Here is a 22,006-nt window from a genome sequence, read left to right as displayed (position 1 = left end):
CATCTCTTTCAGAATTTGCCACAGTTTGTTGTGATCCACAATCAAAGGCTTTAGCGTAGTCAATGAAGCAGAAATAGACGTTTTTCTGGAATTCTCTTGCTTTCTCCATGATCCATCGAATGTTGGCGATTTGATCTCTAGTTCCTCTGCCTCTTTGAAACTCTGCTTGTACTTCCGGTAGTTCTCGGTTCACATACTGCTGAAGCCTAGCTTGTAGGATTTTGAGCATCACCTTGCTGGCATGTGAAATGAGCGCATATTGAGTGCAGCACTTTAACAGCATCATCTTTTAGGATTTTAAATAGCTCAGCTGGAATACTGTCATCTCCGCTAGCTTTGTTGTTAGTAATGCTTCCTAAGGCCCACTTGACTTCACTCTCGAGGATGTCTGGCTCAAGTTCAGTGACCGCACTATCATGGCTATCAGGGACATTCAGATCTTTCCTGTATAGTTCTTCTGTGTATTCTTTCCACCCCTTCTTAATCTCATCTGCTTCTGTTAGGTCCTTGCCTTCTTTGTCCTTTATCATGCCCGTCTTTGCACAAAACGTTCCCTTGAGATCTCCAATTTTCTTGAAAAGATCTCTAGTCTTTCCCATTCTGTTGTTTTCCTCAATTTCTTTGCATTGTTCATTTAAGAAAGCCTTCTTGTCTCTCCTTGCTATTCTCTGGAACTCTGCATTCAGTTGGGTATATCTTCCCCTTTCTCCCTTGCTTTTCGCTTCCCTTCTTTCCTCAGCCACTTGTAAAGCCTCATCAGACAGCCACTTTGCTTTCTTGCATTTCTTCTTCTTTGGGATGGATTTCGTTGCTGCCTCCTGAACAATGTTACAGACCTCCATCCATAGTTCCTCAGGCACTCTGTCTATCAGGTCTAATCCCTGAAATCTATTCCTCACCTCCACTGTATATTCATAAGGGATATGATTTAGGTCATACCTGAATGGTTTAGTGGTTTTCCCTACGTTCTTCAATTTAAGCTGAAATGTTGCAACAAGAAGCTCCAGGTCTTGTTTTTACTGACTGCATAGAGTTTCTCCATCTTTGGCTGCAAAGGACATAATCAATCTGATTTCAATATTGACCATCTGGTGATGTCTATGTGTAGAGTCGCCTCTTGTGCTGTTGGAAAAGAGTGTTTGCTATGATCAGCGTGTTCCCTTGGCAAAACTCTATTAGCCTTTGTCCTGCTTCATTTTGTACACCAAGGCCATGCTTGCCTGTTATCCCGGTGATTTCTTGACTTCCTACTTTGGCATTCCAATCCCCTATGATGAAGAGGACATCTTTTTTTGGTGTTAGTTCTAGAAGGTGTTGTAGGTCTTCATAGAACCGATCAACCTCAGCTTCTTCGGCCTCAGTGGTTGGGGCATAGACTTGAATTACTGTGATGTTGAATGGTTTGCCTTGGATTCGTACTGAGATCATTCTATCGTTTTTGAGATTGTGCCCCAGTACTGCTTTTCCCACCCTTTTATTGACTATGAGTGCTACTCCATTTCTTCTAAGGGATTCTTGCCCACAGTAGTAGATATAATGGTCACCTGAATTAAATTCGCCCATGCTTGTCCATTTTAGTTTGCTGATTCCCAAGATGTCGATGTTCAATCTTGCCATCTCATGTTTGACAGCCTCCAGCTTACCTTGATTCATTGATCTTACATTCCAGGTTCCTAAACAATATTGTTCTTTACAGCATCGGATTTTCTTTTCACCACCAGACACATCCACGGCTGAGTGTCCTTTTGGCTTTGGCCCAGCTGCTTCACTCTTTCTGGCGCTACTTGGAAATACTCTCTGCTCTTCCCCAGTAGTATATTGGACACTTTCTGACCTGGGGGTCTCATCTTCCGGCATCATATCTTTTAGCCTTGTGATACATTCCATGGGGTTTTCTTGGCAAGAATACTGGAGTGGGTTGCCATTTCCTTCTCCAGTAGACCACATTTTGTCAGAACTCTCTGCCATGACCTGTCTGTCTTGGGTGGCCCTGCACAGCATAGCTTATGGCTTCACTGAGTTATGCAAGCCCCTTCACCACAACAAGGCAGCGATCCGTGAGGGGGTACTAATTTATACAATCCTATATATGCCTACTCAGAAGCCCTATTATGTTTAATTAGGCTTACCCTCAGGAAAGTGTGCATAGGATTCTAGCACAAGTTACTTTTGCAGGAAAGTTTGCACATTGATGTTCTGCATGTTTACTCAGAAATAAATCCTGAGTTGTGAGCATGGTACTGCAAGCTTAATACAGTGCCTACCTAGTTCCAGCTAATTAATTGACTACCCTTTCAGCTCAGTCCTATGCGTGTTTTGTCATTGGGGAGGGGCATTGCATGAACTCTAGCTTCAGTGGTGAAGGAACGGCACTTAGTACATGCTCAGAGTTTTTCCATAACTTAATCCTAGTTTTGAAAACAGACTCATTGGCTGAATCCTAGTGAAGTCTTGGCACAAATGAAGTTATGGGGAGGAAGACACAATGAGAACTTGTGCACAACAAGGAGGAGGTAGAGGAGAGTTGCACAAAACAAGACATCTGTTTTTATGAAGAGTTGCTGGAGGATGGTAGGATGAGGAGGGATGGTTGCATGGAGGGGAATAGAATTGGTAGGGGGAGAATGTAAGTGCTCAGTGGTGAAAGAAAAGCATTCTGCATATGCTCAGAAGCACTCTGTATTTAAGAACATAAGAGCTGTGCTGCATCAGACCAAGTTCCATCTAGTCCAGCATTCTGTTCACACAGTGGCCAATCAGATGCCCACAGAAAACCCACAAGCAGGACGTGAGTGCAGTAGCACCTTCCCACCCATGTTCCCCTGCTGCTAACATTGGTGAAATGTAAATAAATTCTAGTCATTCTAAATTTGCATGCATGTATATCCTTCAGAAACTTTGCAGGTTTCTTACTTAGGGACACCTCTAAGCTGTCTGTAATTTTCAGAACAATGGTCCACAAGGAGAAACATAGAGAGAGAAGTATGTCCTCATTTTGAGACCTCAAAATGTCAAGGCCACCCTTGCACAAAACCCCTTGTGGCTATCATTCTGAAATTTGGCAGGCATCATCTCCTCTGATGGGGTAATGAATCCTGAGATTTTTATCCAAGTCTTCCAAGGAATAACAACATTATTGGCAGTTCCCTTTAAAAGAAAATCAAAATACAAACCCTGCACCTATTTTTCTGACATTGGGCAGGTGTAATCCCGTTCTAGGGGGCTACTATGCCTGAAATTACCATCCAGTTCTGACCAAGAGAAAAAAGTTAAGAGGTGTTTTTTTTTCCTAATTTCCCATGGAAGTCAACAGGTAGCATAAAGACTCATTTTTCCAAACCTTGACTCAGGTTTGGTGCTGAGCTGAAGTGGACTGACTACAAATTGGCCTGAGCAGAAGCGGGATGTTTTCCAAAACACTGAATCAGGGTCTGAGTTGAAGTGGGGTGGGGGGTCAGTGCACACTTCTTATGTATGTCTGTATGTAATCTGTGCACACACGTAAGTGCACCACACGTATACCACATGCACACGCACACACACACATACATATATTAGAGGTCTCGGAGGGAAGGGGAGAGAGAGAGATGCAAATTTGTGTTGTGGGCCTGTGCCTCAGATCTTTTAAGAACCTAGCTATGCCCCTAGGCAAAATGCAGACCGCATGTGGTCCCTCATCCTTTTTGGGGTCACCACAGCCCCGAAATTACTCCTGCACTGCCAAATGCCACCAGATTTTGGTGGCGGAAACCCCTGCTGCATTTTCCAATTAAAACAAGGGGCTTCCAAGGGCACAATTTTGCATTAAAACATGTATATGCTCTCTACTTGTTTGAAATGGAAAACAAAAGTGTTGTTTGAAATGGAAGATGCTGCTTTTTTGCTGCCACCATGCCGCTAAAATTTGGCAGCACAATGATTTTGACAGCAGAGGTGTGCCCCTGGTGGATTCCAGGGGGCAGAAATTGGCCCCCAGACCCTCAGAAGTTGCCCACCCCTGAGCTAAAAGCATTAAGATGTGCTTACAAAGGTGTGGAGAATGTGCATGAACTGGCTGCATGAACTGGCTGGGTCCCAGTGATTTGGAGAATTTGTATGTATGCAAAGTAATCAGGGAAGTGTACATAGCCGTTGGTCAGTGTACATATTCTCCATTTGGAGGCTATGCATAACTTCCCAGGAACAGAGTTCATATGGAAGCTATGCTGAGGAATGTATGAAATGTCTGTGATCAGTTCACATTGTCCAGTATCAGTTGGTGATTTTTTGTAATGGCCAGGCAGTGCGTGATGAAATCCCATCAACTCTTGCCAGTTTGTGAAGATTCTCTGTGCCTTCATGTCCATGTACACAATCACCAGTGTTTACTGTTTCTGTAGCTTCACCAGGCAGATTAATCCCATCACAAGCACAAAATTATTTTAGAATAGGCGGTGCAGGGAAGTTTTCAATCCTGGGTCTACTTTTTTATTCTTCTACCCTGAAATCCCAAACACACTTTTACAGGAGCCAGAGGCTGTTTGTTTCTTTAAGGTAGGATGGCCCTATGCAAGCAGTGTATAGCCAATTCATAATATAGGGCAGGCACTCTGCAGCCATCAGAATGCCATGACTTTTGTTCCTTGTATTGACCTAGACTGGATTTGAACCACTGATCTAGAAGTAATATGCTCTGTATCCCATTAGTAATCTGTTGAGCTATCAAGTCTCATCCTCACCCTCATTTTCTTCCTATTCGTTGGACACTGTCATATAAAAACCAGCAACTTTCATTTCAGTCCTCGAAAAAAGATATTTGAGCATGAAGGGGGGGGGGGGGCACAGCCATTTGCTAACAGGCTACACCTCTCCTTACATAATGGGAAGCAGTGTAAAAGCAGGCTTACATTAGCTTATTCATTGTATGCATTCAGTCCCTAGAAATCTACTTAAAAAGAAAGAAAAGGAGCCTAGCTCATTAAAAGATAAACAAGATAAGAAAAGTAGGGCCATGTCAATTGCAGCACAGGCCCAGATGCTTAAGTTAGTTGCACATTTCCGTTTGAGGCAATATATACAGTAAATCCATTCTCCACTTGGGGGTGGGGGTGGGGGTGGGGAGTGGAAAAAAGGATTAGTCTTCTCAAAACATCAAGATCCAAATTCTCTGCTCAGTCAAATATGAATAGCCCTAATGTATGATTTTCTCCTTTTTAGTCCATTGTACATTGCATTATTTCACATTAAGGCACAATTGTGTAACTTCTGCACAATTATGGAAATAAAAGGCTGTAGGGAAAAGTAACACAATAAAAGATGTGAAACAGGGTTCCTTCAGATGCCCAAAGTATCTTTTTCCTTATGCACCCACCAGCACATGTACGCTGCAGTAATCAGACAAAATCAAGCAGTGTGCAGCAACTGAACTATGTGAAGTTGTTTAGGATGCAGACTGAGCTCTCACAACTCTTGATTGTATTCTGAACCATGGATAAATTAAGAATTGCCTTGCTAGATCAGACCCTGCTGTCCATCTACTCCAGTGTTCTGCCTCTAATAATGACAGGCGGATGCCCCTCAGAAGCCCCAGGACAGTGATGGCTATCCCTGTTGTTTAATCCCAGCATCTGGTATTCAGAGGTACACTGCTTCTGAACATGGAGGCTCCACTTTACTCTCATTGGAAAATGTAATGGCAAAATCTGAATTTCTCTAACCTACACAGACCTCGCTAAGAACATGTATGACAATGGGATAGGGATTATCCTAAATATAAAGATAGTATTATTCTTACTGGTTTGGAACTTTTTTGTAGTAACATTTTACGTATCCTAGACCAGGCTTCCCCAACCTGATGCCTTCCAGATGTTTTGGACTTCAACTCCCATCAGCCCCAGCCAGCATAACCAATGGTCAAGAAAGCTGGGAGTTGTAGTCCAAAACATGGGCGAGGGGCACCAGGTTGGAGAAGGCTGCCTGAGGCAGTAGATCCTCATCCTATTTCTATTGGATTCAGAAGAAATGTCTTCGATGTGATCATCACCAAGGCTAGATTAATTGCGATACTAAGAATACTTCATAACACAGCAGACTCCCTGTCAGTGGGCTATCCTGACTGGTTCAACATATCCAATCTTTTCTTAGCAGCCTATTCTCTATACCCATAGAACTGCCCAGAGAGCTTCAGGTATTGGGTGGTATAGAAATGTGATAGATAGATAGATAGATAGATAGATAGATAGAGTAATCTCAGAGTGAATGATTTGCCATTATCCCTATTTTCTTCCATTAATGTTCAACCTCATTAATTGCCTTTTGTCTGTCTCCATCCAACTTAATCCACTTCTTCATCCGCCTGTGACCACCGCTTGGACAGATGCTTTGACTTCATGGGTATGAAATATCTCTAGTTCTTGGCGAGAACATGACTTAGACATACCTCTGTTTGACATCTTGGTATATACCACATTTACACTAAACATGTACATCTTCATGTCATGCACATCTTTTTATAGCAGTTTGCAGATACGAATATATGCTTGATTTAGATCTCTGAAGCTGATTCACTATGCTTTTGTCAAGTTACTCAATCACACTGCCTCCCACAAACTATAGATAGTACAAGCAATGGAGTTCGTTTCTCATTATAGATTGCAATGAGATCATGCATGGCTCCTCAAGCTTGCTTATATCCCTCATTTTTTTTTTAAGTAGCTGTCTAACATTTGTTACTTTGTACAAGACCCATAGAGATCCCCTGGCCTTATCCAGCGTGGCTCCGTTACCTTTGCCTGTCCATGGACAAGAGTATGCCAGTACTGATTCCTTCCTCACTACTTTTCACTGGAGAACGAACAGCTTCAACACTAGCTATGAAACAGCATCCTCCACTACACCTGAAGGCAGCAGTCTTACTTAGGGGAACAGGGCAGGCTGCATGGCATACAGCTCTCTTCTGCAACACCTTGCTGCTGCCTCCCAGCATCTGCTGCCTAAGGCAACTGCCTCACTCTGCCTAATGGTAGGGCTGGCCCTGAGAACCAATGTGATTTAGTGAATAATGCTGAAATTGCAGTGCAGAACCCTAGGTTTAAATCCCTGCTCAATTATGAAGATCAGGATAATAGGGCTCAGTGGTTTAGTCCTCTCAAGCAGGCTTGATCTTTGCCCATGGGGTTGTGATTTCTTGGTTGCTGTGTCTGAGGGGGAGCTGGGAGGGCCGTCCCAAGACATTTTGCTGCCTGAAGATGGTGCCCCATGCCAATTCTATGTACAAAAGCTGGCAGTTGAATCTTTCTTCGACACTGGTGATGGGACGGTGTCCCTCACTGCACCCAAAGGCGGCAGGCTAGCATAAGGAGCACACTGCAGGCCATGTGGCATACAGCCCTCTCTCTTCCAGTGGCATACAGCTCTCTCCTCCAATACCTTGCTGCCACTTCCCAGTCTCTGCTGTCTGAGGCAGTTGTCTCACTCTGCCTCATGGTAGGGCTGACCCTGGAGCCAGGTCTCCAGATCTTTCATTTAAAAAAAAAACATGCCGTAAGAAGCATTGCTCAGTTATTTGAGCCATGCCATTTTGGTAGGTTTGGTGAGGTACAAGTGAGGTTCAGTATTTGAAGTTTGCAGTCCTCCTGGCCAGATTTTGGGATAGGGAATACCATAGCTCGATAGGAGACTGCTTGTTTCATGCCCCTGGCTTCTCCAAATCATCATAGGAGGGCTGGGGAAGACTCTCTGCCTGAGATCTTGGTGATTTGCTGTCAGAGTAGACCAGCCTTTGGCAACCTAGCACCTTCCAAATGTGTTGGACTACAACTCCCATCATTACCAGCCACTCGGGACAATGGGGGCTGCAGCCTAGCTACAGACAGCTAGTCATGCTCGTGGGCCCAAGTACTGCTGTGCGTCCCCGCATCGTTTTGCATGAAAAGATACATCCAGCCAGTTCAGTAATGCCACGTAGTAACACAATGCAGGCCGGGATGTGTATCAGCCAGACTCCAATCAATAATTACATCAGCACTGCACACAGAAGGCTGCACAGGTCTTTCTTGCTGGATCATGGTGGCAAACCTTAAAACCTCCTGCTGGTACTAGTAACTTCAAGCAGGATTTGAATTTAAGACATCAGCACTGAAGTAGGTGTCATTATTTGGTTATTGACAACATTAGACAAAGGAAGAATAAGGTGCAATCCTGTGCATGTCTTAGAAAGAACAGAGAACTCCCAGCATTCTCCAGCCAGCCTGGCTGGCTCAGGAATGCTGGGATTGTAGGACTTTTTCCCTCTAAACATACATAGGATTGTGCCCCAAGACTGCTTGACTGACCATTCCATCACACTGAAGTTTATACCTGGAAGATCTGAAGCCTGGGGTAATCATGAAGAAGAGCTACCAAAATCTGTCAGGGTAGACCTGAAACAATCACAGAGTCTACTGATTTTTAAAAAACAAAAACGATTTTTCAAAACACACACAATTTTTTCCATAGCCTTCTGAAATTTAGAAAATACCCCCCCCACACACACACACACACTTATATACTGCTTTAATATAATAAAATCTCTCCACAGTTTATTTATAACAATATTTAAAAACACTGTTTAAAATACACTATTAAAAAACAACTACAACTAAAATAACAATAAAAAAGCAATACCGAAAACAGTAAAATGGAGCAGCCACAGCATGATGAATTACAAGCCAGATTCTATTTCTGGGTACTATTTTAATTACAGTGGAGCACCATCCCACCAGTTAAACTTAAAAAGACCTAAGCCAGACAGACTGCAATGGAAGAGTTAAACATGTGCTTAACTTTATCCCATTTAAATCAGTGGGACTTAAAATCCTTGCATTCGGCTAGATTGAGCCCAGAGTTAATACAACACTTGTTTTGTAAATCTCTTGGGCTCTGGCTCTTTGCTGAAGCGCTTGTCTTAATCTGTTTTATTCTGATGTGCATCTTAATTTCTTTGGCACCATGCATATGCTCCCATGTATAATCATTTAGGACCTCCAGGCAACTTTGCACTTTAGCACTGAATCTTATTTTATTCCTTTTAATATCCTTCAACAGCACACAAGAGCTCTGTAGCTATAAAACAGCTGTAACAAATTTAGGCTGTGTTCTTCTTATCCATTTGCACAATGAGACCCGTAGGAATTTCTTTCTTGGCTTGTGGCTGTCATTTATATATTTCTTTTAGGACTTAAATAAAGTGCATGACAGTTACCCCATCATCATGATGCAAGTGGTGAAGTGCCAGTGTTTCCATTTTACAGATGCAAAACTGGAGCTGAGACATCGACTTGTCCAGAGCTGTTGTATGAAGTCAAAAGGATGCTGGAATTTGAATCCAGCTTCAGTTCACTTTCTGTTGGACTACACTGATGGCTGGAAAATTCCTGATCACACAATTTGAAGCATAATATTCATTCATTCATTCATTCATTCAGAAAGAAGAGTGAAGATATGGTTTGACACAGTCTCCTTGCAGGAGGGCTTCATGGATTGTGGCCCACCAAGCTGATCACAGCCTACCAACCATGTATTTTGGGTTTTTTTGGTGCTTGACACCCTCCCTGCCCTGTTTTTTCAGTCCCATGCAGGCAGCAAACCCAGCATTTTTTTTAGCCTTGGTGAACTGCCAAGCATGCGTGTTAGGTTCTCTTTGGCTTGGCAAGTCACTAGCTATGCAGGCCTGCCGTACAGTGTATTGTATTCCTGTACTCTATACTTTCTTGGCTCCCATGACATCCAGACTCCATTTTTCTTCCGCAGACATAATCATCATCATTATTATTATCATTACTATTACTATTACTACTTCTTATATAGCTCTTTGTCACAAAGTGCTATACGTAAAAGAAATAACTCGACAGTTTAAAATACATAATTACAATAATTCTAGTAAAACTTAACTCAAAATTACAACAGTCTTAATAACCCAGATAAACATAAAATCAGCATACTTTACCTCAAAAACAACCAACCGCTCCCTCTCCTACTCAAAAAGATAAGCTTTCAAACCTTTCTTAAACACCTCCAAACTCTCAGTTAACTGTAATGGTAGGGGAAGGGAGTTCCACGGCTGTGAAACAATGTCCCGGAATGCACGATAACGAGACACTGCAATCCATGAAGTAAAGTGTGGGTCAGAAGAGCCTGGCCCATAGATCTGGTGGCTCGACCTGGGACACACCAGGACAAAAGAGAGGATAGATTGGCTGGGTAATACAGTGATCAACAGTGCCTTCTCTGTCTACATTAACAGTATTTCCCTATAAGCTATGCAAGTTAGACCAGGAGAAGAGTGCGCTAGCTGTGAGATCTACTGTTACTATGGGTTTTTCCAGATGGAGGGCTCCTAGAGCTACCAGTCAGAAGGTGCCATGCAGCTATTCTGCCTTTTTCACCTTAGCAGTAAGGAAAAAGATGGAAGAAACAGTAGGAAAACACAGGAGTGTTACAAGTGGAAGACAATGTTGTCCGGACCCCCTGTAAAATTCTGTGAAGGAGGCGGTGTATTGGCGCGACAAAAGCCTCTCATCGGGACGCACCCTCAAACTCTGCATCTCGGCGGGGGCTCCCGGTGGTTGCATTTATGGCAGGGGATGTTCTACTATACTCACATTTTCAAGCTTTTCTCTAGTTATGGGCATGGAGCACAGCTGGCCGAATTCTGAATTCTCTCGCTGTTCTTCTGGCTGTGATCCAGAGTCTGGACATGTATTTTGCCATCCACATGAAGAACCCTTTGTCATTCTAATTTGACTTCCTGTGCTTGCAGCTACCTCATCCCTAAATTCCCAGCTTCAGCAGCTCCAGCATCTTCAGCAGCTCCAGCAGCAGCAGGGCCAAACTAGCCAGCAACCGCAAGGGCAAGCCAGCCAGCCACAACATCAAGCTCAGCAACAGCCGCAACCGCCTCAGCAGCAGCAACCGCAGCAGCAGCAGCAACCGCAGCAGCAGCTACAACCACAGCAGCAGCAACCACTGCCACCATCTCAGAGCCAGAGCCAACCGCCACCAGCTCAGCAGTCTTCAAGCTCCCCTCAGAAGCCCAACCAGTCACCAGGACATGGCCTTCCCTCACCTCTCACGTCACCAAATCCACTCCAGGTAGGATTCCTGATTATCTGAGAATGTGTTCTTGCCACCACTTCCGAAGTTTGCATCTCCTCTTATCTCTTCATTTTGTTTCAGGAATTGTTCACACCAGTTTTCATTCAGTTTTGCCCTGCAATTCCCATTTCCATGTTGCTTATTACTTTATTGCATTTCAGAATATTATTTAAACATTTGTGTAACAGTGCCTTTTTGCCAAAGCTTCAGGGTTAAAAAAAAGTATGTGCTGTTCAGGAGCTGTGTTGTAATGCTTCTTTATTTTTTACAAATGGGCTTCTAGTCTCTAGGGAAGGTCACATTGGATGGATTTAGCAGCACATAAGCAGCAGGTGCACGCTGAGAGAGAGGATTTGTGCTACATTTGATACATTAAAATGTTTATATCCCACCTTTCTGCCCCACAAAGCGGGACACTCAAGGCAGCTCACAACAATTGTTTAAAAACAGTAATAAAATACCATCAGCAACAGAAAAAGAAAAAAATGCAGAGGATCATCCTCCAAAATACACAACAAGAGACAACAATATCACCTAGTCCAGCCTTCTTCCAGATGTCTTGAACTGCAACTCCCATAATCCCCAGCCACCAGGTTGGGGAAGATGTTGTAAGGTTTTTCTGGGGCTGTTTGAGAGAAATTGCTTCAAGTGTATAATAGGTTTTATATTTGGTTTTAGTCTTGTTGTTTGGTTTTTATTCATTATTCTGTACTTAATTGGATTTTAATTGTGTATTACTGATGTTTTATGAATTTTGTAAGTCGCCTGGAGAGGGCTCTTTTGTTCTATAGGCAGCCTGTTGGCACTTTTGAGCAAATACATGTGTTCACCCTTTAAATCTCACAAGGGGCTGTTGACACCGACTCCCCATTCACACAGCACTCAACAACTTGGGGGTGGGTAGGTAAAGGCAAGATTATTACTGCTGGTGAGATGTGAAATAACTGGAGGGAATGACAATGAGATGCCACTCATAAGTTGCCAACACACCAATGGGTGCAGAGGATGTATGCCTCTTTTATTTTTTTATTTCATGTTTATCCTGTCCTTCCTCAAAGGGGCAAAAAATCACATGTGAGACTCCCTTCCCCACCCCACACCCCATGTTATCTTCACAACAATCTTGCGAGGTGAGTTGCACTGAGACAGAGTGATAGACCGAGAGGCCCTCAGTGAGCTTCGTGGCTGAGTGGGAATTTGGCAGAGGGCTTCTCCACATGGGGCTTTTATCCTGCTATTGAGATTGGTTACTCATGGAAGTTTGCAGGTCCTTTCCATGACGTTGTCAACCTTCAGGGCGTCTCCCACACTAAATGACCTTTATACCATTTGTTAAAAGAGCAGAGATAATGAGCTATGAAATTACTGTGTGTTGAGTTCCCTCCTGAAAAGAGGAAATCCAGCAATAAGAGGAGCTATACGACAGCACCATCTAGTGGCTGTATAATGAAACATATAGAATAACACAGATAAGGGAGAAAACGGGGGGGGGAGGGGGGGAAGCCCGTGTAAAGGGAGTCCATTGTGATCCTGCATTTAAAACGGAAAGCCCCGGTAAAGTTGGAGGATTTTCGCCTGGTGTAGAAATGCTCCAAGAGTGGAGGAAAGGTGTGTGGGGGGGTTAACTCTGCTCTGTCCCATAAAATGTTAATGTGGCTGCTGCCCTCCATTCCCTGCTAACAACATTTGTGCTGTTCTCAAAATCCAAGTAGGGAAAAAGAAACTGCTCTCTTTCACAACAAACTGATCGTTGTCACCCATTTCACACCAACTCTAAGCACCAAGGCCCAGATTAATTGCAAACTGTTTCAGCCCTTGTTTGCCTCAGGTATAGAGCACTACACCACTATTTGTACCTACTTGAAGAGGGAATAAAGGTCACTCACCAAAAGCATATAACAACAACCCCCAGAAGTATGGTAACATTCAAGACTAGGTATACCGTGCAGTCCGCGAGCATAGGAATAAGAGCAGCATTTTGTGTGAAAAACAGCTGGTATGAATGCACCCACTTGGTAGCAAGTGAGAGTCAGTTTCACTCTTCAGGAAGGCAATGATCCACTCACTGCAGGGAAAATAAAACGAACCCTGCAGGGGCTGCGTGTACATGCTGATTGCTGTCAGCTCATTTAAATCTATCTTTTATATGCATGCTGCACCAAACCAACAGCTTTTACGTAAGTAATAAGGGAAAAAAGGCAAAACCAAACAGTGGGAATTCCTAGACCGCTTTCCACTGAAGGGTAAATGCCTTTCATTTTTTTCTAGCACATGAGGCCAACATGATCAACAATGTACACAAAATGAACCATAGGCGTAACTATAAAGATGCCAGGGAAATGCATTCCCCACAGCTTTTGAAGTGGGAGGGATAGTGGTTAGTTAATCTGCTGACATCTTTGGGGAAGCTCATGGTTACCTCAGATTCACTCAGGCTGTTACTGCAGACATTCTATGCATGTTTACTCATAGGTCCTTCAGATCTCAAAGGGCCTTATTCCCAAGTAAGTGTGCATGGGATTGCAACCTTAAACAAGATGTTAAGTCATTCCCTGTCCCCATATAACTCTTGGGATTTGTATGGGCGGATTGGTCTCTGTCATAGACAATTTCTGTTCCAGCACCCTAACCAAGAATTTCAAGAATTCTTTGTGGGGGAACCTACTGATATAAATGTGTAGTAGTATAGATTGACCCTCTGTACTTGGAAGAAAAAAAGCTGTGGGGTTCTAGAAGGTGGTGGTAATGATCTTATTTCCTCACATGAGATGGGGAAAGAAGTCCAGCTTCTTTTAAAACAAAGCAAATCAAAAATCCAGGAAAGTGCTAGTGAAGTAGAGATGCTGGCCATCCAAAGTCTTGCTTAAGTTTGCCGACGTTTTAATTATCTCTTTTAGTCACCCATCAATAACCATTTGATCTACAGCAATATACCAGCTGGTAATATTTATCTCCATGGTGAATATTTATTTATTCACCATCAGTGAAAAGTTTTGCCTGCTTATTTCTGCATATTAAATGGGCACAAGAGCAGGCCAGGCCATTTTCTTTCTGGTGAGTTGGTAAGCCTAGTCTAGCTCCATTGATTAAAGAGGGAGTGGAGAAATCTCACTCATCCACACAGAATAATAAATATTGTTATGGGTCATCATGCTGCCCTGCTGTTGGATCCTATTTCATCCCAATGATGAATGTTAGTTAATGAGTCATCAAGGCAGAAGATCACTTCAGTTATTTGGATGGCTAGTGTACACCTAACTGTAAGTAGGAAAGTGATTTTCTGTAATCCAAAATCTACCTGGGAGTATGTTCAACTGAACATATGTTGAGTTTTGGAGCTGGCTGAGAATTATGGTTAAGAGATTTTCTGGCTAAAAGAACAAATTTTTAGAATCCTGGGGTTCTGGAGTAACAATAACACTACTTGCTTGCTTTCCTCCTGCTCTACCTGTATATTTATCCCTCTAGTAGATGTTACAGAAACACCACAGTTCTCCACTACTCCTTCTTCATAAGGAAACTAGACCTGTAAAACTGCCCTAGAACTTCCCCTACTCAGGGATGTGAAGAGTGTGAAACTATCATTTATTTTGTTGTTCATGCGTGCAAGTATGCTGTTATTTGGTGGTCCTGTATGTGTGTATGTGCTAGGGATGTACGAATTGTGTACCTTCAGTGCTTCTTGACTTCCGCAGTTTGTGGTCAGTGCTCCGTTCCGCCGTTCACAAGCCCCCAGAATTCTCTTTTTTTTTTTCCATTCCGAAAATAACGAAGATAAATCCATACCAAAAACTGTAATTCCGGTGCCCAGCCGTCTCCATAAGTCTGCATAACTTCCATAAGAATCGCTATTTTTCATAAATATTTACGTATTTTTTTAAAAAAATTGAAATTCTCCATCTCCATTTACTTTCAGCCCAAACACTTCCTCTTCCTAGGGGCTTCCCAAAAGAAGGCTGTCTTAGGTGTGCCTGAGCGATACACTCTTTGTTTAAAGCAATGCTGTTTTAAAGAAAGAAAAAAACTTTTAAAATGACCGTGCCGGTCATGGAGCGGCATGGCCATTTTAAAAGGTTTTTTCTTTCTTTAAAACAGCATTGCTTTAAACAAAGAGTTTATCGCTCAGGCACACCTAAGACAACCTTCTTTTGGGAAGCCCCTAGGAAGAGGAAATGTTTTGGCTGAAAGTAAACGGAGGCGGAGGATTTCAGTTTAAAAAGAACACCCACAAACAAGGCCGTGAACACAATTCATTTTTTAAAAAAACTTGCGTATTTATTATTGGAATATACTACACTGCGTCTTTATTTACGAAAATTCCATGACTCTTAGCGGATGACGGAAAAAAAGCTGCATAACTGCTGGCTCCACAGGACCTCGTGGTGCCGTTATGCAGAGGATTCCGTAGCACAGACTGAAGGGAATTCGATCCCATTTCAGTCTATGGCGGAATTCTCTGGTATCCCTAGTACGTGCGTGTTTTATATTACAGGGTGAGTTCTCTATGCACCAGTGGGCAGAGGGCTGCTTATTGAGCCATGTTCTGGGGGCCAACAACTACCTGGTTCGCATGCAAAGATTACCCATGGGTTGTTTAAACCATGGGTGGTCAGACTCGCACAGGAATGAGCAAGCATGCTGCCTCATGACAACTTGCCGCTTCTGCTTTATATTCACTTTGGTAAACGACCCAGGAACATCCCATTCCTGGGTTGTGCTCCATGACATCCAAACCCCGGACTCTGGGTTGTTTCTCCCTCGATGTCAGGGTGGAAACTGAGCCGATAGAACCCCAGAGCAGTTCTGATTCTGAGGAGGATCAGCAATCCATGGGAGAGGAGCCAGCTCATCCCTCACAGGCACAGCAGCTGGAAGAGATTCCTCCTGCCGGCATTCCTGAGATAGATAGTGATCCTAGCAGTGAGAAAGTGCGGGAGGGGGGCTTGCTGGACACTCGACGCAGAAGCAAGGAGCGACGAGCGATGGAGGGCGCGGAAAGGAGGCATAGCGCCCGTTTGGCACGCAAGCTATGGCTGCCTCCCGTGGACCCAAGGGAAAGAGGGAGGATCTCTCCCTAGCCCATAAGTTCAGGATCTTCAAGTGATTCTCCTTCAAACAGGGATTAACTGACTACTCAGAGCATAGGCTACTCTGCTGTTCATTGCTTAGTTGCTGGTGATTAGCATCTGAAAGAGTCATTAAGTTGTAAAAGGATTAAAGCCCTGAAAAGAATCCTTTCATCTGTGTCCTGAGTTGGCTATTGGAGTCTACTGAAAGAGGCCGCTAGGGCGCTCCTGACACTCAGCAACTCAGACTTCCAGTTTGGATGTCACAGAAACAAAGTGGAAGTAGTGAGCAGTCAGGAAGCAGTACACTCACTTGCTCCCAAATGATCCCAATTACCCATGGTTTAAACAACGCATGGGTAGTCGTTATGTGTGAACAGGGTAATATACTGTATTTTCTCAATGCCTAGATTGTCCCCAGTTTTCAATCAGCACCTGGTTGGAAGGCCCTCCTTAGATGAAACAGTTAAAAATATAGGAAACTACCCTATACAGAGCCCAACCATTGGTCCATCTAGCTTAGTATTGTCTGCGCACTGACTAGCAATGGCTTTCCAGAGTTTAAGACAGGGGTCTTTTCCAGCCCTATCTGGAGATACCAAGGATTGAACCTGGGCCTCTCTGCATGCAAAGCATGGGCTCTACTACTGAGACAATTCACCAAAGATTTTTGTTTTTAAGTGTAGGATACTGATATCCCTGATGCTTACACCATAGGAACTTGTAGTAAAAAGGTCCCTGGGCTCAGAAATGTGCAATTGACAAATGTCCTTTCCCATTTAGCCCATAGCACACAAGGCTTTAGTTTGCAAATCTTTTCCCTCAATAGCACAAGGTTCTTTTAGAAGCACAACAATAATATATGGTGTCAATGGCTACTTAGGCTAAGTGAGCAGTCTATTGTGTTAGCGATAGCTTAGGGACTCTTTAATATGTAGATTATTGATGCAAAAATAGATCCAAAGGAGTTGCTGTCACATTTTATTGTCTCAATGCTGTTGCCATGCCAGCACAGGCAAGCCCATACTGTATGAGACAAGTACTAAACTCCTTGTTAACTAGCCATCTATTTGCTGTGCAGTTCCTTTTCATTCTTTCTTTAAAAATTCATGTATATAACTGGAAAACAACCAAATATAGCCTTTAGTCTTGCCATCAACCTTTCTGGAAGACTGGATCTAGGGTTTTGTTGTTGTTATTTTCTTTGAACCTTGGTCAGCCACTCATTTTATGGAATGACTGCTTCGAGGAGGGGTTGGAGGGTGGTGGGCCATCCCTCTGCTCCAACCCCCAACTACTACCTAATCTATTGCTACAGTTCCTTTTTCATACACCTCTCTTGCCTCTGGAATGGCAGCTAGGGATGGCGAAGAATTTCTCCCCGAATCTTCGGGGGGCTGAGCGCCAACGCATTCGGCCCCCCGAAATCAGCGGTGAAATTCTCCGCCCCCCGCCCCCCCGGGACGGGACTTACCTTTGGCGAATGTCCCTCCCGGCGGCGGGTCCCGGCGGCGGTTCGGCGGCGGATCGGCGCGGGCAGGGGCGGCGGCCGGTCTCCTGACCGGCTGCTGCCGCTGCCATTGCAAAAAAAAAAAACTAAAGTGAAAAAAAAAAACACCCGTGCATAGGCTACGTAGCGATTCACGTAGCCTATCACGGCTAGATTTCCAAAGTCAGCCGTGATAGGCTACGTAAATCTTCACGTAGCCTATCATGGGTGACTTTGGGAAAAAAAAAAAAAAGTGCGTACGCAAATGGCGGCGGCCCATGGGCGCCGCCATTTGCGTTCCTTATTTTGGCACGTCTAGTCTTTGTAAAGATTTACGTAGACTACGGCGAAAATAAGGGCACGCTATTTGCGTTGCCCTTATTTTCGCCGTAGTCTAGGTAAATCTTTACATAGACTAGACGTGCCAAAATAAGGAACGCAAATGGCGGCGCCCATGGGCCGCCGCCATTTGTGTATGCGCTTTTTTTTTTTCAAAGTCACCCGTGATAGGCTACGTGACGATTTACGTAGCCTATCACGGCTTACTTTGGAAATCTAGCCGTGATAGGCTACGTGAATCGTCACGTAGCCTATCACGGGGTCTTTTTTTTTTTTTACTTTTTGTTTCGCGGCCGGGGAGACGGGGCGCTTCTTCCCGGCCTGAATTTCGGCTGGGCAAGGCGGGAAGCCTCCCCCCCTTCGCCTGAACTTTGGGGGGAAAAGTGAAGCGCCTCCCCCCCACCGCGAAGCCAAGCTGCGAAAAGGTAAGTGACTTTCGTACATCCCTACTGGCAGCTCTTGGGCCAGCTGGAATTCCTCATTGGACAGATTTGGCTCATGGCCCTCCAATTGCTAATCCCTACTTTAGAACAAGGGGACTTAAAATGGCATGCATCAGATGCATCACTTTTCATAGCTACTGTTGTAAAAGCACGCTGCCTTTCAGTGTGGGTTGTTTTTTGTTTTTGTTTTTGTCTCTTGCTTTAACTTAAATATCGACTTGGAATTAAATTCAAGGAAATAATAGCCTCCAAGGTGAACAGTCTTTATGAACTAGAAGAACAAAGCAGCTTTGGTCTGAAGAATATTAAGGGAATAAAAATCAACTAAGTTAAAATTTGACAGGTTAAATTTCATTTCTGAATTCTTGATTTTTCATGTGGGTTTTATCTTCTTACATTATTCAGGGGCTGTCCGAAAGATATTGGTTTAGAACGGTGCAACTTAGGAAGATTGTCATGGAGAAGCCAGTAATACAGAAGGATGATTGCATTTATTTCAAAAGGCTCTGAAGGATAACAACAATTATAACTAAAAATGTACAGGTGCTGTCATGTCTTCAGACAGAAAATTAAATGAAACTGACTTTGTTACATATACCTGAGTGAGGTATTTTACTTTCTTTGGTTGATTTGAAATTAATGACGGTGTTGCATATAGAGCTACAAACATTCTCAGATTCTTGTCAGATTTCTCTATAATATGTCATGCTGTGACTTTATTACTACTCTGTACTCAATTCAGCAGAGGGTGCTGCATTTCCAGGTAGCTGGGCTTTGGGGCTTTTTTTTTTTATAGCCAAGCTGTATGGCTACTTCATAGAATTACCAGAGCTATCTTTGGTGATTATTCTACTCTTTTGGCCTGGTTTGGTAGCGTTACTCTTTCTGCAGATCATACAAACATGATTTTACAACAACACAAATGTTACTGTGTAAGCTGTAGTGAAAGGTCCTTCCAGAGTTCCTATTCTGACATATTAGTTCAGGCCTTGCCTATCTGTGGCCAGCAGTTAAGGTAGCTTTCAAATACATCATGAAAGTATAAACCATGTGGTATACTATGGGAGGAACATACTGATAGGTGAAAGTCTGGGATCTAATACCAAGTGAGTTAAATGACCTCTAATTCATGGCTCCCTTTATACCTGGGGCTGCCAAATTTCATCTATATTACATTTAACAATGCATATATAATAGGAGAGCTTGCTGATACATATGACCCATTCCTTTTATGGTCCTATTACTTACCCTTCTCCCGTGTCTGCTGGAGCTACAGGACTTTGGTTTTGCCCACTAGCAGGTGGAGAAGAGAGTGATCAATAGGAACTGGGAGAGACGTGCAGCAACAGCACCTTCTCCCATTATGTATGATAATATGTGCTTTGAGATATCAGGCCCTTTACATGTTTTGTTCCAAAATCAAATAAATCACTCCCAAATTTTCCCAGAAGTTGTTTTTGAGCATGTAATTTCTCACAATAATTTTAAAATTTTATTTTATTCATATATATATATATATATATATATATATCTCCTTAGATGTTTTTAATTCTCATTAATTTCAGTGGGAGAGATTTAGACAAGTGATTAACAGTGCAATTCTATACATGTTGAGAAGTAAGTCCCATTTAGTTCAATGGGACTTACATTCAAGGACTGCAGCCTAACTCTCCCACTAGAATGATGGCATTTAAAAGTGCTTAACTTGGCTGGATCGTTGCTCTAGATTTCCCATTATTTATTTAACCAGTCTTTGGTTTTAGGCACCAGGGCTAATTTCCACTTTATTACTATAAAAATCTAGCTGGCATAATTCAATTTCCAATCAATTAAATATCAATAACATTAAGATGATCTTTTTAACAAACCCAGCAAATATTTATTCCATTTTATCCACCAGAAGTTCTCTGGGCAGTTCATGAGAACGAAAAGAATAAAATACAATATAAAACCATGAGAGCTAAAAGACTAAAATACAAAACAAAACAACAAACAGCACAGAAAGCCATAAAGTCTACAAAATGAAACTCTAAAATGCCTGAGAGAAAAGAAAGATTTTGCCTGGTGCCAAAGAAATAACAAAGTAGGTGCCAGGCAAGCCTCCTTGGGATGGGCATTCCATAAATGGGGTGCCACCACTGAGAAGGCTCTCTCTCTTGCCTCCCTAACATCCTTCAGTGGGGGCACCTGGAAGAGGGCCTCTGAAGATGACTGAAGGGTCCAAGCAGGTACATATGGGAGGGAACATTCCATTAGATATTGTGATCCCAAACTGTTTAGGGCTTTATAGCTCAACACCAACAACAGAGTAGCCTAGCAGCAGCTCTATTCTGAACTAACTGAAGTTTCCGAGTTTTCTAAGATAGCTCCACATACAGCACACTGCAGTAATCTAACTGAGAGGTTACCAGAGAGTTGATAACTGTTGCCAGACTATCTCTGTCCAGATAGGGTGGCAGCTGCTATATCACCCTAAGCAGATAAAAGGTGCTCCTAGCCACTGAGGCCACCTGTTCCCCACGTGACAATGATGGATCCAGGAGCACCACCAACCTGCACACCTGGTCTTTCAGGGAGAGTGTACCCTGCACCAGAACAGGGTGAACACCCCTCAGCTGTGCAGATGAACCACCCGCTAACAGTACCTCTGCCTTGACTGGATTGAGCTATTACATAGAACATAGTAGAGGGAGTTCATGTCCGGTTATTTTAAGATATAATCTCTTTCTTCCTTGCAGATTTTGTCTATTCTTTTGTTCTATCAAATATGCAGGTATGAATTAATATGTACTTTTGGATTGCATAATAGATATTTCATATTCACATATAAAAAAATGTTCTGTCCATGATAAGCTAATTGATCTCTTGCCATTTATTTATTTGGCCCTTGAATACCCAGCTCTTCATCACAATTTCCCAGAGTGGCTTCCGATACAATAGATAATAGTGCTTGTCACCATATGATAAACAGGCTCATGACGTTCAGCCTTGAGTGTGTCCCTTCCAGGAGCCATCTACATATTTAAAACATACTGATCAATTAACCATCCCCCCCTTTACTGGGCAAATACATCAGTGGGGTAAGTTTTGCAGGTATCTCATGAAGAAAACAGTTTCTCACATCCAAATGGACAATAAATACTTTTGTGCAATAATATAGATGCATTTCCTAAATCAACTAGTTCATGTTGACCCTCCATTATGCAATCTATACTAGGGATTTTTGAGCAAGCGATGTTGGAGATCGCCAGGTTCCTCCAAACATTGCCTCGCCACTTGTCTCATGCCCGATTCCTGTTCGTGTTTGCTGCTCACTCTGTGCAAACAGGAAGTTTCCACAAATTGAGCAGCAATCGAGTGGGAGACATGCTCATGCCCCCTTTCTTAGCTTCGAGTGGAGTATGATCACATGTTTTGCAAGATGAAATTCTCACACATCCCCAATCTGTACACCCTGAAACTATGCAAAAAAAGCTTATTATGACTGCCATTTTTAACCTGTGTGATAAATTAATCAAGTAATTGGTGAGGAGACAGATAACCCCTTAAAAATGAAT

At 43.0% G+C, this 22,006-nt stretch overlaps 1 protein-coding gene across 1 annotated transcript in view; it reads left to right on the top strand.

The window, feature by feature from the left end:
- The window catches only part of POU6F2 (POU class 6 homeobox 2), a 475,368-nt gene that overhangs the window by 346,398 nt on the left and 106,964 nt on the right, over window positions 1–22,006 (top strand). Inside the window, exon 5 of the mRNA XM_084860397.1 lies at window positions 10,778–11,109. Within this exon, the coding sequence (XP_084716523.1) occupies window positions 10,778–11,109 (332 nt within the window). The remainder of the gene's footprint in view (window positions 1–10,777; window positions 11,110–22,006) is intronic.

This window comes from Heloderma suspectum, chromosome 5 (genome assembly GCF_057233095.1).
Source record: "Heloderma suspectum isolate Gila_16-S chromosome 5, 16-S_ref, whole genome shotgun sequence".
In the NCBI taxonomy this organism is placed as follows: domain Eukaryota; kingdom Metazoa; phylum Chordata; class Lepidosauria; order Squamata; family Helodermatidae; genus Heloderma; species Heloderma suspectum.
Note: the sequence above shows the minus strand (reverse complement) of the source record. Positions and strands in the feature narration are given on the sequence as shown.